Genomic DNA, 16,305 nt, shown 5'->3' with positions numbered 1-16,305 from the left:
TAGGGAAGTGGTGGAATCTCCATCACTGGAGATTTTTAAGAGCAGGTAAGACAAACAATGGTCAGGGATGGTCTAGATAACACTTAGTCCTGCCAGGAGTGCAGGGGACTGGACTAGCTGACCTCTCAAGGTCCCCTCCAGTCCTATTGTTCTATGACTTGCAGTAAGAGCAGCATAGGCTGTTTTGTGAGGCAGAATGCAATAGTCCAGACAGAGGCTTGATCAGGACAGCAAACTAAGCCTTTCGTCTTGGGAGAGGGCTGTGAAACAGCAGCCTTGAGGAGAGATCTCGGCTGTGTGACCCACCTGAGGGAGGCAGCACATCCAGGAGCACAGTCTCCTAGTGCCACACTGGGGAGTACCCCCAATGAGCCACCAGTCCACTCACTGCAGGATCCTGGGGTTCCTTGCAAGCCTCCCAGTCGAGTACCAAGAGGGCCTGTCCCAGCCTGGCTTGCAAGCCCCAGGAGGAGCACATGGCGAGGCAGAGGTTGCAGCATGCAGGAGACAGAACTCAATAAATAGAAGCTTTTATTACAGTAGAAAATAGTAAAACTGTCCTGTTTAAAATAGACTCACTGCCCCCCAGGATCCGCAAGCAGCTGCCCAATCACACTGAGGGAGAGTTACAAGCAGCAGGCCAGGCTCTGCCCTGCTGAGCAGGCACAGATTACTCTGCCCAGGGTCACCCTGGCCCCCCTCCCTGGCAGGATGCCCTGGCCCATCTGGGCAGCCAGCCCCTGGCTCAAGGCAGGAGACATCAGGGAAGCCACAAAAGGCCAGACACAAATAAATATGGGTTTCAGCAGCACGGAACTGGTGACCGTCCTGAGAGCAAGTGGACATGCAGCAGATTCCTCTGTCGGGTGTAAGGGCTGCCCCAGATGCCTGCCTATGACCTGTCCGAGCATGCTTTGGCTCCACCACCCACCCTGCTGGATTCCCACTGGCCCTGGACCCGAGAGATAAATAGGAAGTGACCTTGGCATGGTCACTACTCCCCTTGAGCGAGACTGTCAGAAACCACCAGGCTGCAGCTTTGTGCAGCTTCCACGAGGTTATGTCAGTGTCTGCACCACGTGTCACCCCTCTGTGCTTGCCTCCAGACCCAACCAAGTCAGTTCAGCTGCCAGACCAGCTAAAACATTCAGTGCTCCCCTCCTCCCCACCAGCAAAGGCCCTGGGTCCAGAACACAGGAGCAGGCAGAGGCCACTGAACAGGAATGTCAGGCAGAGTCACCTTCACCCTGCCCCTCCGCAACAGCATGCCCAGCCAGGCGGCCAGCTCTGCCCGTCAGCAGCTACCATGCTCACTCTGGGACCTCCTGCACTGTCTTCCGCAGGTCGATGGAGAACATCTCCTCCCAGGGACTACGGATCCACTCAACCAGCTGGGCCAGCAGCTCAGGACATTCTGTGTGGATGTGCCACACGCTCTCCACTTTCAGCACCTACATGGGGAGCAGGGAGGTCAGGATGGACCTAGCTCACAGTGGCTGCTCTGGGGATTTGCTGCGCCAGTCTCACAGGCCAGAGATCCGTGCCCCGTATCCTTATGCTTCGAGAGCTGGCTACACTTACTGACCCGAGCAGCTGGTGCACGCTCCCACGGCTGGGTGCCCAGTGCCGGGATCCATGCTCCTAGCCACCCGTCGCAGCAGGCCCCATGGAGCACGGAGGCCTGGCTTCAGGCCAGGGATCCAGCTCCTCGTCACAGGAACGGGGTCTCCCTGTGCCTTGCTCCCAGGACATGGCTTGGCTGTGCTGGTGCAGGTGGGGCAGGCATACGCACACTCTGGTGAACAAGAGCAGCAGCTGCTGGCTGCAGGAGAGACCCCATGTAGCAGCACTGTGGCACGCCTCACCTGCCACCCTGGCCAGAGCCCCTTGGGTCTGGGACAGGAGAAAGAGGTTGTGACAGAACAGAGGGTCCTCATTAGGGTGGGCTCTGAGTCAGAGCAGCAACCCCTGCCCCAGGCACCGGGGACCCCGTGCGCCAAGAGATGCCCCACTCTGTTACCTCATCATAGAACATCAGCTTGACATCACAGGGTGAGAAGCGGTAAGTGATGACGCTGCTGATGCTGCTGATTGGCTGCTTCTCTTTCAGCTGGACACCGCTCTCGGGGGGCACCTCCCTCTCACCAGCTGCACCTGGCGTGGGCTGGACCCGCTGCCACTGGTGATTCTCCTCCAGCAGGAGCAGAGTGCTGAACGTGCTCAGCAGAGTCACAGGGAAGGCAGAGGCACCTAAGGGGGAATGGGACAGGAAGTCGGGTCACTGGGATCTCCTTACTCAGGCCCTGGATTCCCCATGGGGCTGGCTTCTGTGCCCCTGCAGGCCCAGCCACACCAGCCCCAGAGGGGAGCCCCCACACTGCCCAGGAGCGGGTGGTGCAGGAGGCCTGACCAGCCTCCCCATGGCTGAAGGGGGGGATAGGAAAGCAGCTCTTTGCAACTGCTCTGGTGAGGGACTGGCCCGAGCCTCGATCCCTGGATCTCATGGCCAGATGGGCCCATTAGATGATCTAATCTGACCTCCCACATGACAGGTCAGAAAACGCCAGCAGCTACCCCTGCACTGAGCCAGGGACTTCTCTGAGGAAAGCTCCCGCCAGGGAGGTACCAGGCTGGATATGCAGAGTCAAGATGGAGAATCCACCACTTCCCTTTGGAGTTTGTCCCAGTGGTTAATCCCCCGCACTGGGACAAAGCGTGTGGCGTATTTCTAACTGGAATTTGTCTGACTTGTTCTGCCCATCTCCACTCGAGTCAGGAGCCCTGCAGCAGCAGGCAAGATCTCCCCAGGAAGGTACATACAGGCTAATCAAGTCACTGCTCTGTCTTCTTTGGTAAGCTACACAGACCGCTCTTTCAGTTGCGCTGCAGGGCGTTTTCTCCAGCTCTCATATTTCTGTGCTCTTCCCCGCACCCCCTCCAGCTTTTCAGACACTTTTTGAAGTGCTGACACCCAAACTGGGCTGCCTGAGGCAGTCCAGCCCCAGCCTGGAGCCGGTGACGGTCACTGGCCCTTTGAGAGGTGGAGATGCTGCTTCCCTCCACGCCCAAGCTCCGAGGGGCTCCTACAGGAAACCCTGCCATCTGCTCCCACCAATGGGCCGGCTGTGCCACCCCCATCCCCTCCCCAGGGTGGGCAGACACTGCCACAGCTGCAGGCGGAGCAGGGCCTAGCACGGGACAAGCACCCCGTACCTTGGATCAAATATGCCAGCAGGTAGAAGAAGCGGCTGGACGTACAGTCTACAGCCACTGAGCAGAGGGCCTTTTCCAGTAGAGGCCTGGAAGAGGAGACAGTAGTGAGTTGCACAGACACCCACCTGCATGGCTACAGCCTGCTCCAGGGCAGTTCTCTCTCTTTCACTACATCCTGCCCTCTGGGGCCTCCCCACCGTCAGTTCCCTGGTCCTGTCCCAAGCATGTTCCTGCTGCCTTCCCAGTTCAGATTCAAACCCCTCCCTTCTGGGCTCCATGCTGCCCTGCACCTGCCCGTATCAGGTCCCACCTTCTCCTGTTTGGCCATACTGTGTTCTGTCCACCCCTCTCCTGCTCCCAGCTCCAGAACTCCCTATGTCCGGCTCAGCCACCTCTCCCTCCCAAACCCCCTCTCTGGCCCGTGTGCTTCCCAGCCAACCTGCTACCCCCATCTATAAATCCAGTGCCCAACGGCAGGCCCTTGGGGTAGGTGTTTAGAGTGGGTGTCCAGCACATCCATGGGGCTGCGTCAATGGTAGCAGGCTGAGAACACGCCGCATACACCACATGGGGTGGGCAGGTGCTGCCCCATGGGCTGCTCTTACCATAGCCGATGCTGGGGACTCATCTCAACAGTGCAGATTTCCGTCACTCTGCTCCTGTGCTTGCTTGGCAGCTCTTGCAGGAGATCTAGACAAGAGCAGAAAGGCAGACTGTTACCCATGAGTCCCTGGTGCTCTTGTCCCTGGGCAGCTGGAGTTTCCAGGTTAGAGTGAGCCATTGAAAGGACACTGGACTATTTCACCTGCTTGTTCTCACCAGGGAAGAGTTTTCCAACACATGGCCAGGTGCAGCCTCTTGCCAAGACAGGGACAAGAGACAAAGGCCCCGCATTCCCCACAACTCTTACATGTCAAGCACTGTAGGAACTGGTCACAGCGGCTCTGGTTTCGGATTAGCAAGTTGTAGGAGGCCTTGGGATTTTCAAACTCCATCTGCAGGCTCTGGTGGCCCAGCCCCATTTCCAGGTAGCAGAGATCGGACAGGTAATGAGAGTCATTTTTCTTCAGCCAGTCTGCTGGCTGCCCCCTAAACAGAGAGCAGAGTTCTCCACAACAGGCTGCAGCCACTCCCCAGCACTCCACTTCCTCCTCTCCCTCCCTAGGCTCCTCTGCAGGCCTCTACCAGGAGAGGCTAAGCACAGGGAGAACCACCAGCTGCCTGTTCCTGCTGAATGCCCAAGGGAGAACACGGAGCTCTGAATGAATTTCAGCACAGCAGGGACATAAGAACGGCCACACTGGGTCAGACCAACGGTCCATCTAGCCTAGTATCCTGTCTTCCGACAGCAACCAATGCCAGGAGCCCCAGAGGGAATGAACAGAACAGAGAAGCAAGTGACCCATTCCCTGTCACCCATTCCCAGCTTCTGGCAAACAGAGGCGAGGGACACTTCAGAGCATGGTTTTGCATCCCTGCCCATCCAGGCTAATAGCCATCGATGGATCTATCCTCCATGAATTCATCTAGTTCTTATTTGAACCATTATAGTCTTGGCCTTCACAACATCCTCTGACAAAGAGTTCCACAGGTTGACTACATGTACTGTGAAAAAAAAAAAACACTTCCTTTTGTTTTTTTAAAACCTGGTGCCTATTAATTTCATTGGGTGACCCCTAGTTTGTGTGTTAAGCAAGTGCTATTTGTGCCTTCTCATATTTACAGCACTTTCTCCACCCCAGTCATGATTTTACAGGCCTCCATCGTCTCCCTCCGTAGTAGTCTCTTCTCAAAGCTGAAGAATCCCAGTCTTACTAATCTCTCTTCCTGTGGAAGCTGTTCCACACCCCTCATCATTTTGTTGCCCTTTTCGGAACCTTTTCCAATTCCAAAATATCTTTTCTGAGATGGGGCAACCACATCTGCATGCAGTATTCAAGATGTGGGCATACCAGGGATTTATACAGAGGCAATATGATATTTTCTGTATTATCTATCCCTTTCCTTATGAGTCTTAACACTGTTCGCTTTTTTGACTGCTACTGCACATTGAGTGGATGTTTTTAGAGAACTATCCATAATGACTGCAAGATCTTTCTTGAGTGGTAACAGCTAATTCAGGCCCATCATTTTATGTGTAGTTGGGATAATATTTTCCCATGTGCATTACTTTGCATTTATCAACATTGAATTTCATCTGCCATTTTGTTGCCCAGTCACCCAGTTTTGTGAGATCCTTTTGTAACTCTTTGCAGTCTGCTTTGGATTTACCTTGAGTAGTTTTGTATCACCTGCAAACTGCCCCCTCACTGTTGACCCCTTTTTCCAGATCAGTTATGAATACATTGAATAGGGCTGGTCCCAGTGCAGATCCCTGAGGGACACCACTATTTACCTCTCTCCACTCGGACATGCCCAAGAGTCCAGGACAAAGAGCCTGCAGCAAAGCAACTGCCCCAGGGCCTCAGAGCCTGCGTAGCATTGCTCCTCACCTGATCTCCCCAGTGACTTCCAGCACGTGAATCCTGAGATCTGAGGCCACCAGGAGCGCAGGGAACTCCCCGTACCGGCCAAACTTCACCATGGCCACCTGGAAGAGCACAGTGTGGGGTAGGTCGCAACCCGTAACAGCCTGCTCTCTTGCCCTGGGCATTAGGGAGCATCTGAGCCACTCCTGCCCCACTGGCCCAGGCATCCACCCAGCCCACCTGTGCAGGCAGTACAGTCAGCTTGAGTGCAGAGTCTTGCATCAGCCTGCACCTGCTGGGGCCTGCCCGCCAGGTCTGTGGGAAGCCCTCACCTTGAGGAAGCACTGGAACTCCTCCACATTCTCCTCGAACACCTCCATGTCCAGGTAGAGCCTGAGGCGATGGTCCACGGAACGGAAGTCCCTCACGTCCAGGGTGCAGTTTGTGGCTGCAGAGAGCACAACAGGCAGATCAGCGATCCTGTGCTCCTGCAGCAAGGCTGCCCCGGTGAGCAATCCCTCCACCAGGCCCCAGCAGTGTCAGCAGCCAGGTAGCGATGCTTGGAGTTGTTGGGCATGTGCACATACAGGGGGAAACCAGTCTGTTGGGTCCCATCCACCTCATTCCCCCAGGCCAGAACAGGGTTCTTGGCCACAGCATCACCTCTTGGGCTCTGTTCATCCAAGCAGGGAAGCCCTGTTCCTTCAGTACTGAGACAAAATGGTGGGAGTCCTTTCCTAAAAGCATCCTCCATCTGCAGATGTTCTCACCCTGCTCTAAACCCATTTTTCACGCAGCTCTGGGGTTGGCACCTGGGGCTGAGTCTGATTCAGCTACAAGGGCACTAGCAATAGGCTATTTTAGACCATGCGATCCGGTCTTTGTCCAGTGGGCTGAATCTGGCACCCCCCAGCTAAACAATGCACAGTCCCACAGGGTGCCTCTTTAGAGCTCCACAGCAGGAGTTAGACACAGGGGCACGGTGTACGGGCTCCCAAAGCAGGGTGAGTTGAGGCCAGGCCGGTCCCTGCTGGCAGGGATTTTAGGCTCGGGAGGCTTCCTGCCACAGCAGGAATCCCAGACCCTTCAGTGAAGGAGTCCAGCACAACTCCCAGCATGCAGGGCCAACAGCCAGAACACAGGCCCTTATCATGCAGTTGTGAAGTGAGGGCCTGTGAGCCCAGCACCTACCCCAGAGATCACCATGGGCAGGAGCAGCCATAGACCCACAGCAGCTCCTGTTCAATGCCACACACTTATGCTGGTACTAGAGAGCAGATGCTGCCACACATGCCAGCCCCATCCAATCAGGGGAGAGCGATTAGCAAAGAACACCCAGGAGAGACAGCTGCCCAAAGCCCCTTACTGACTGTCAAGCCATTTGTGTTCAGCAGATTGGCCACCAGCCCCAGGCTCCAGTCCTGTCTCTGCCATCGGCAGCGCATGGGCAAGTCACCCCCAAGACTCTGTTTCCCATCTGCAGGATGGGGCCTGGGGTCTGGAAGCGGGGGAGTGAAGCATTACTACTGTGAGGTGTCAGAGCTATCCCTGCTTGGAGTGGGGGCTCTTTTCCATTCAGCACTCTGATCCCTCCAAGTCCCCATCTCTCCCAGCTCAGCAGGGCCTCCCCCCACCTGCACTGGGTGCAGGCCTGTTCAGACTGCCAGCACCTGGGGCGGGGACCCACGCACACAGATCTAGCCCAGCAGCTCTGCTTTGCTCACGGGGACTGAGGTTCCAGGTCTCCTCGGACTCAGAGTTGAGCGAGAGCTGGGAGGGCGTGGGCCCACGGGAGGCGCCATAGTGGTAACTCCCCATCAGGCTCCCTGCACTGGTGTCTGTCCGGCTGAGGGACGAGTAGCAGCTCTTCAGGCCCAGCTCCTTCCTCCTGCCATCCCCATCGGAGCTGGAGTGGATGGTGCTGCCATGGTCACCGCTAAGCTCCTGGGTCCTGGGGTCGGTCTCGGAGCTGTCGTCCTCCCCCCCAATATAGAACTGCCCACTCTGGCTGCCCAGGACAGACGCTGCCTCCAGACTCCCCTGGGGGCCCGGCTCCGACAGGGGTTTGTCCGTGTGACGCTGCGGGGGCAACGGGGCGCTGGAGTGCCTCTCACAGGGCAGGAGGACGACGTGGTCGCTGGAGCAGCTGGGGCAGACCATGGGCTCACCAGGGGCAGCAGCCTCTGTAAAGGGAGGGAGGGGGGAAAGAGGGGGTCAGGGCTAGATAGACATAGCTCTTCCTAGCCCAGAAACTCAGATTTAAAAAAACAAACCAAACAAAAAACACGCCACTTTTTTTTTTTAAAAAGGAAAAAATAAGGAAGATCCAGCCCAGCCCCCAGGGCACTCACCCAGCCAACAGCAGCCTGGTCCACTGGTTGAGTCCCTGCTCAGCCAGATTCATGAACAATCTAGTTAAAAAGTCTCCCTGACCGTGTTGTTCTCTGGACCACACCCCCAATCAGCAGGCAACACTCGGCTGACTCCCTACATCCACCTGCAGCATGTCAGCTCCCTCACCTGCTCCCAGACCCCAAAGAGTCATTTGCCTTAGACACACCAAACGGCTGCTGTTTAATTCTTCCTGTTGGACAAGGCAGGCTCCGTCCCACCCATGTCCTGATCCGTCCCCTTCCCAGAGTATATTCAGTTAGCACGAGTGCCCCCTCGGCATGGCCAACTGATTGCACTTCTCATACACCCTGGACCATTGCCAACACTTAAGCAACAATGCCCGGGGCACTGGGCTGTTTGCCATGTGCATTCAGTCTGGCCTAGCACCATACCTTGGTTTGGCTGGGCTGAGGTCTCCATGCCTTTGCCACCTTCAGCCTCCGCAGGATATGGACTCTGCTGCCACGGTGTCAAGGGCTGGGCAAACTCCTGCTTGCATTTCAGGCACTGGAGCTTCATGGACCCCTCCTCTACTCCCTGAAGTCTGCGATTCTCCTCCAGAGCAGGGGACAGCACTCTCAGCACACACTGAAAGCAGCAGCATAGGGAGAGATGGAGAGTGTGGCTGCCAGGGGGCTGCACGTCTGAGTGAGACCAGGGCATGGATGTGAGCTGGGTACACCTGGCACAGCACAAACCTGAGCTCGGAATTCAAGCACAGGCACTGACAGAGTCTGGGGGGCAGGAAAACCAGCTAGCACGGTCAGACTTGGCCAACGTAGCCTCAGCCTCACAACAGGTACATGAGCAGAGACAGCTGCCCCAGTTCCACGTCAGCATGGCTGCAGGATGATGGGTCCCCTCACAAGCAAACTGACAGCTCAGTCTAACCAAATACTGAGCACCCACGGATACTGTCCAACCGGGGTCTCCAGCTAGAGGAGGAAACCCAGCCCTGCTCCTAGTCCAAGCCTCCACCCCAGCTGCTGTTTCACTGGAACTCTTCCGTGGCTCCTGACCCAGCAGTCCTACATACGCTCTCGCCAAGGACGCCATGACCCACTGTTGGGGTCTGTGCAAGCAGCCAAGCAGGGGGCAGCTCTTTCCCAGCCTTTGCCTGGACACACACACTGCTACAGGCAGCAGGATTTCCCCACATTTACAGGGCAGCCAGGTGTTCTTGCTCCTCAGAGTTCCCATCCACTGACACTGCCTAGAGTAGCCTCTTGGCTCTCGGTTAAACACCCCACCCTCCCAATACCCAGAACGTGGATGTGAGATCACTGCCGATGCACTTCCTGTGCCTCCAGAAGGGTTTCGAAGGCCTGGGTTCTAACTGGCTAGCTGTGATTCTACGCCCTCCTCAAAACAAGTGTGTATTTCCTAGCCCCAGAAGGCTCCTGTGCCAGGAGCCCTGGTCCCTCCACAGCCTAACACATCAGGGTGTAGTTGTTACTCCCCACACCTGTGGGTCCTGCACAAGCCATTTAGTAGGTCCTCTGCTGCTTGTGGATCTTGGGATACCTCTACAGCCTCCGGAGCTTTTAGATGACACACCCAGCAGAAACTGCAGACCCCAAGTGTCATCTAGAGCCTCAGGATTTCAGTGTACATATGCACTCACGCAAGACACTGACAGACCCCAGTCACCGGCAGGCAGGATCAAACCTGGGATCTCTGGAGCTAAATGCATGAGCCTCTACTGCATGAACTAAAAGCCACATGGCTCTTAGCTACAGTTGTAGCAGACTCAGTCTTTAGTTGGGCTAGGTGCCAGAGAGCCACACCCAGCAGGCCTGGGCCCAGAACAGAAGGCCAGGTCCACTGTGGAGCCACCAGCCCTGCTCATGGCACTGGTCTGTGCCAGGTGGCAGCTCAACATATTGACCCCACACCTCCCCTCACCTGCATACAGAGCTCTGGATGATCATCCAGCACCACGTATCTGCGCTTCCGACGGTCCTTGCGGATGTAACTGAAATGGAGCGTGAGGACAGGGAACACGCGCTCCAGGTCCTGCAAGGAGGAAATACAGCAAAAACCCCAGATCCCAGTCAGGAGAGGCCAGCCCATGGCTACATGCTCCTGGGATTTAGCAGAGTACTGCACAGCACGCCGGGCAGGACCATTTTTGGAGGCATCTTTTAAAGGGAATGGGCAGAAGAGTAAGCCCATAAGCACTAAAAGCACCAGAAATGTTCCAAGGCCCAGATCAAGCCACTGTTAAAGAGAACACCTGCTGTGCCATGCAATGCCTCTACCCAGATCGGGGCTGGGGAAGACCGAATGAGTCAGTGCTGCCAGAAGGGCTAAGGAGGGGATGAGGAGAAATGTAAGAGGCAGATGAGATCATCATCAATTCTAAGCATATGCAGACTGGATTCTGGAAAGTCCAGTGAGACTGTCTGGACCCAGTTAATGCAGTGGGGTTGTAGCCGTGTCAGTCCCAGGATATTAGAGACCAGGGGGGGAGGCAATATCTTTCATTGGACCAACTTCTGTTTTGAGCTCGAAAACTTCTGTTTTGAGCTGGTCTCTCTCACCAACAGAAGTTGATTCAGTAAAAGATATTCCCTCCCCCACCTGGTCTGGACACAAATAAGTTATTTTAGAGTCTAACTTGATCATAAGCTATAATGGGAGGCCGTGGTCAGTAGGGCAGAGGGGTTTGCATACTAGGAGGGCAAGGAAACAGGCTAACCAGTTTACTGAGCTGCCAGCTGTTTTACAGAGCCATGGAGAAGCAGGACTATACTGGACGATTAGGGAAATTTGCTGGACTAATCTCAAAGAAACCTGGCAGCTACTGCCCAGGCCAGGAAGCTAATCCCAGTGCTATGCTGGGTTACACTGCGGTCGAGTACAAAGCCCAGCTACAATCCTTTAAGACAAACGATGTGTTAAGAGCTTTAACCAGCTCTATTTCCGGAACCCTCTCCCATGAGAGCAATTTGTTCTACTCCCAACACAGAAGAGCACGTCCTGCCCTGTCTCTAACCGAACTCTAGGGCTGACCTCTGCAGCATTGCCCTGTGTGTCCTTCAGCAACATGGAGCTAGGCAGCTCTAGGCACATGCGGGAGGGAGAGGTCGGCTTTAGGTTTTGCATGCTGGACCGATGACCCCTTTTCCTCCAACCAAGGCTTTTCCACCCCTCAAGTCTGTGTCTGAGATGCTGGCCTATATGAAAATGAAGGGGCAAGTGGTAAATAGGCCCAATGGCCTGTGATGGGATGTTAGATGGGGTGAGATCTGAGTTACCACAGAATTCTTTCCTGGGTATCTGGCTGGTGAATCTTGCCCATATGCTCAGGGTTCAGCTGATTGCCATATTTGGGGTCGGGAAGGAATTTTCCTCGAGGGCAGATTGGAAGAGGCCCTGGAGGTTTTTCACCTTCCTCTGTAGCATGGGGCATGGGTCACTTGCTGGAGGATTCTCTGAACCTTGAAGTCTTTAAATCATGATTTGAGGACTTCAGTAGCTCAGACAGAGGTGAGAGGTTTATCGCAGGAGTGGGTGGGTGAGATTCTGTGGCCTGCATTGTGCAGGAGGTCACACTGGATGATCGTAGTGGTCCCTTCTGACCTTAATATCTAAGGATCTACCTCACACAGAGCCCCAACTCACCATCCTTCTCCAGGTCATTTCAGAGGTCTCCACTTTCTGCAGACTTCTCAGTTCCAGTTTATGGACGACTCTGGCTGCCTTCAGCTCCACCTCAATCACATGTTGGGCTGTGATGCGCAGGAAGATCCAGTCTGGCTCTGGGTCACCATCCCCTTCTATCTGGCTCACTAACACAGGCTGGCAAAGGTCCACTGCCAAGTCAGATGTCCAGAGGTTAGTATACACACAGCACTCCACCCTTGGTGCTTTGCAGGGGAGCAGCAGCTCCCCTGGAGCCAGGGGGAGGATGGAGGGAGCTCCAGGTGCAGTCTCATAGCAGGGTGTGACCAGAGCAGGAAGAGGACTACATGCAGATGGGCTGAAAAGCTTCCCCCAGGCAGAACCTATTTACCTTCTGGCTTCTCCTCTTCCTCCTGGGCCGCAAGCTCATCCGCATCCATCTCTCCTTTGCAGCTTTCTCCCAAGGACTCCTCCAGCTGTGGCTCCTTCTCCTCCTCCTCCTCCTCCCTCATGCTGTCCAAGGGGAGAAAGGTGTCCCTCAGCAACCCAGAGGGTGTCTCTTGCTCCTGGGTGGTACTCTCGCTCTGTATGTCGGTGCCAGGCAGGCTGCCTGGGACCTCTTTTGCAGGACAGCAAAAGGAAGAGACAGTCTCCTCCCGGTCGTGCTCCTCCAGTTGCCTCTTGTACTGGAGCCAGTCAGCACCAAAGTGATCTCGGAAGGCATCCATGCGCTCCATCTCCTTCTGGTGCCGCAGGACCATCCCTGAACAGAGAAAACATCCTGGGGGCCTGGGGAGAGTCACCACCCACAGAGCCCCCAAGCCAGACCCCCCCCCATGGGTAGGGCAGTTACTGTGTTATCAACGAGGGGAGAGTCTCACCAGCTGAGGAGGGCAGTGCCTGGTACTCATGCTCCGTATCACTGGGCTCTGAGATGCTTGGCCGGCGCACCCTAACGTTTCCCTAGAAGAGACAGAAGGAGCAGGGCTGAGTGGCAGAACCACCCATGTGACGAGACCGTGAAGGATCCCATAGTCCCTGGAGAGCCTGAGGAGGCTAGAGCACCTGCTCTGCATCACATTTGTTCCAGTAGGTCAGGTTCAATCTTTTAACCCAAGCCTCTTCCTCAGAGGCTATGCTCGCTAACCCCCTTTATACAGCAAGGCCACGATTCCCACACTGCCAGCAGAGAAACGGGTCAGACAGCGGCCCCACTGTATTTCTCATGACAAAGGAGCTAGTAACTCTGGGTAGCGAGAGACTCAGTCACAGTCAGCCCTGGATCAGGCCCTTCATCTGAAGCCCCAGCTATGGAGTAAAAGAACCAATAGAAGACCTTGGATTTTCTCTGCGGGAGCCTGGCAGCCCCACTCTCCCCTGGGGACTGGCTGTCGCTGAGGTCTGCAAAGCAGGAGCTGTCCAGGGCACTGCGGTCCAGCAGGGTCTTCTCTGAGGTCGAAGAGTGGATTGACTGGGCGATGACCTGCCCAGATTTTGGAAGGTGCTGAAGCAAACAGAAGACAGCAATATTAGCTGAGCCTGGAGGGGAGACCAAGGAGGGTGTGGGAGTGAGGCAAACCAAGCCAAAGCATGGAGGGGCCATGGACTTCCCCAGAGAGATTGCCTCTTTCCCCCAGAGTGGGTGGCAGGTCCATAGCTGTCTGACTAGGGCAGCTTTCCCTCCTTCCTCAGTTTAACTCAATACCTGCAACTCCTATGGACATAGGCAGAGATCTGACTGGTTAACTGGCATCCCAGAGGTGCTGTATAACATGGCACCTTGCTGGGGGAGATGGAGGTCTCTAGGAGTTTGGTCTGGAGCAGACTATCACTGCACCTCACCTGCTGCCCTGCTGCTCGTGGATGGTCCCTAAGAACGGCCAGTTACAGTAAGAACAGAGCAGAGATGAGCTGCTTTCAGGAGGCAGAGCAGCTGATGGAAAGAAACTCCAGGATAAGGAGCATATCCACCCCAGAGCGAGCTGCAGTTTATCACCCCATACTCACCATCAGGTCTGAGGTAGTCAGCAACTCTCCATCCAAGAGGAGCTGTAATGACAAAGAAACCCATCTGCAGTCAGCTGGAGCTCGGTGCAGCCTTCTATTGGACCCCTACATCAGTCACATTCTGCCTGGCTGGGACCCCCAGCCTGCACCCACTCTGTCCTAGGACACAACTGTTACACAGCCAGATGCCAGTCTGCCAGGAACCAGATTTCCTTCTGCATTCCTAGTGCCAGAGTCACCGTATAGTGTCCTGGTGAACGAGACTCAGATTAAGGCCCAGAAGGGACCACTGGGATTGTCTAGTCTCACCATTTAACACAGGCCATGGACCTTCCCAAATAACTCCTGGTAGAACTAGAGCAGATTTTCCAGAAAAACATCCTGTTACCACAACCCTGGTGAACTGTCCCAACTCCCCTCACTGCAAAAGCTGGCACCTTATTTCTAGTCTGAAGGTCAAGCTTCAACATCTAGCCCCCGGGTTGTGTTATACCTTGGTTTGCTAGACTGAAGAGTCCGTTATCAAAAGGTACTTCTATGCTGAGGCAAGTCATCCCTTAACCTTCTCTTCGATGAGCTCTGTCACTGGATGTAGCTTAATCTAAGTCATGGTTTCCAATAGGTGAGAGCAGAAAGGGCTGCTCCCAAGAAAGTTATTCCTGAGATAGGAGAGAAGCAGGGATAGTCCCTGTACTCTTCAGGGGCAGGGGAGATTTTAGACCTGCACTGATGAGAGATTTTTATGGTACCATCTAATCACTTTTAATGTCTTCAGTTCTCTTCTTCTGCCCAGCCCCAGAACTGCCAGAGAGACTGATTCTGCAGCCCCGGGGGCAGAATGTATGTAGCAATGACTATCAGTCCAGATGGTTAGGGACTAAACCCCCTGCCCTGGCCATCTGCAAACCCCAACTGCCAGAAGCTGGAACTGAATGACAGGGGATAGATCGTTTGATAAACTTCCCTGTTCAGTTCATTCCCTCTGAAGCACCTAGCACCAGCCACTGTCAGAAGACAGGACACTTGGTTGGATCGGCCATTGGTCTGACCCAGCCTGGCTGCTCTCCAGACTGCATATGGAGTATGTGGCTCCAATACTCACACTGAAGGAAGCTGCCCTGGGAGACAAGTGTATGATGGTTGCAGATCGGTGGTTCTGGTGAAACCATAATGGGTTTCCCTCCAAGTGCAGCTGGGAGAGAGAGCAACACAGTATGTGTCATTATCCATTTGCATTCCAGACTCCCACCAAGCCTGCCGGCGACCAGTCCCCTCCCACACAGCAAGGGCTAGTAACAGAAGGAGCCACTTCCTCCAACTGGATGGCGATGAAGTGGCCCATCCAGGAAGGAGCTAAGCCTAGCATTGCCATCTCTCTTGGTCCTTTGGACCTGCTGTTTGAATTCAAATAGAGAATGAAGTCAAAGGATCTCCAGGTTGTGTTCCTGAATCCTCGAGAGCCATTCCAATACAAATGTCCTGATGTGTAGTTCATAGAATCATAGAATCTCAGGGCTGGAAGAGACCTCAGGAGGTCATCTAGTCCAACCCCCTGCTCAAAGCAGGGCCAACCCCAACTAAATCATGGCAGTCAGGGCTTTGTCAAGCCAAGCCTTAAAAACCTCTAAGGATGGAGATTCCACCTCTCCCTTAGGGAACCCATTCCAGTGCTTCCCCACCCTCCTAGTGAAATAGTTTCCCCCCACCAATATCCAACCTAGACCTCCCCCTGCACTGCAACTTGAGACCATTGCCCCTTGTTCTGTCATCTGCCACCACTGAGAACAGCCGAGCTCCATCCTCTTTGGACCCCCCCTTCAGGTTCTACTCTGCAAAGAGAGCGTAAAGCTAGTTTTTAACCTCCAGCTGTGCCTTGTGTGCAACAGAATCAGTGACTAGAGTTTGAGTACTTCACACTCCCCAGGGCACTAGAGACTGCACAGTGGAGAGGGCAGCTGGAGTCTATTCCCACTTGTGTGTCAGAATGGTCTCAAATCTAGCCAGTGACATATGCAAGCCCTCTGGAATACAGAGGAGTGCACAGGGGTCTCCAAGGGCAAGATTTGGCCTGCATAACCTATGTGAGGCAACGGACGAGGGAGAAGGAAACAACCTCAGCTTGACCTGGAAATAGGGTGAGGCTGAGAGTTCTGGAAGACATCCCTGCTGGATTCATTGAGAGAGTGAACAGAGACAGCAGTGTCCTTCTTACAGGGACCCTTGCCAGAGAACCATGCCAGCCCTCCCCCCTACAACTTTCCTCACTGAAATCAGAGTCTGCATTGAACTCCGAGACTTCCCTTCTCCCCTGCACCTCAGGACCCAGGGGTCTCCCTCTCTCACCCCGCCTGGCACTTTGCTCACTTTTCTCATGTTGTGCAGCATGGACAGTGGTGCTAACTGGGCATGTTCCAACAGCAGGTTATAGGCTACATCCAGGTGCTGCAGGTTCAGCAGCTGCTCCACCCCTGCAGACAAACAAGAGAAGCCAACAATCAGCCAGGAAATTCAACACAAAGGAGCACTTTCTCCCTTGCCACAGGATCAACACTAGCTGCCGTGCCTGACAGATCTGAGGTACTGCAGACCCCAAGCT

At 54.8% G+C, this 16,305-nt stretch overlaps 1 protein-coding gene across 5 annotated transcripts in view; it reads right to left on the bottom strand.

Moving 5' to 3' along the window:
* Positions 1 to 514: 514 nt before the first annotated feature.
* Positions 515 to 16,305, bottom strand: part of STK11IP (serine/threonine kinase 11 interacting protein) — a 34,456-nt gene continuing 18,665 nt past the window's right edge. For 3 of the 5 annotated variants that reach the window (XM_048868672.2, XM_075117659.1, XM_048868677.2), the window contains 17 exons: positions 16,074 to 16,177; positions 14,812 to 14,901; positions 13,710 to 13,751; positions 13,039 to 13,206; positions 12,584 to 12,665; positions 12,094 to 12,465; positions 11,703 to 11,893; positions 9,981 to 10,091; positions 8,468 to 8,663; positions 7,373 to 7,864; positions 6,014 to 6,129; positions 5,706 to 5,803; positions 4,124 to 4,302; positions 3,819 to 3,903; positions 3,214 to 3,299; positions 2,021 to 2,250; positions 515 to 1,451 (listed from right to left, as the gene is read on the bottom strand). In XM_048868672.2, coding sequence (XP_048724629.1) covers positions 1,311 to 1,451; positions 2,021 to 2,250; positions 3,214 to 3,299; positions 3,819 to 3,903; positions 4,124 to 4,302; positions 5,706 to 5,803; positions 6,014 to 6,129; positions 7,373 to 7,864; positions 8,468 to 8,663; positions 9,981 to 10,091; positions 11,703 to 11,893; positions 12,094 to 12,465; positions 12,584 to 12,665; positions 13,039 to 13,206; positions 13,710 to 13,751; positions 14,812 to 14,901; positions 16,074 to 16,177 — 2,783 coding nt within the window. In that variant the 3' untranslated portion in view covers positions 515 to 1,310. Of the gene's footprint in view, positions 1,452 to 2,020; positions 2,251 to 3,213; positions 3,300 to 3,818; positions 3,904 to 4,123; positions 4,303 to 5,705; positions 5,804 to 6,013; positions 6,130 to 7,372; positions 7,865 to 8,467; positions 8,664 to 9,980; positions 10,092 to 11,702; positions 11,894 to 12,093; positions 12,466 to 12,583; positions 12,666 to 13,038; positions 13,207 to 13,709; positions 13,752 to 14,811; positions 14,902 to 16,073; positions 16,178 to 16,305 lie in introns of those variants that run through there. The other 2 variants (XM_048868673.2, XR_007359049.2) reach the window with 2 other exon arrangements.

Source organism: Caretta caretta, chromosome 11, assembly GCF_965140235.1.
Source record: "Caretta caretta isolate rCarCar2 chromosome 11, rCarCar1.hap1, whole genome shotgun sequence".
NCBI lineage: Eukaryota > Metazoa > Chordata > Testudines > Cheloniidae > Caretta > Caretta caretta.
This window is presented reverse-complemented; position numbering and strand designations above follow the sequence as displayed.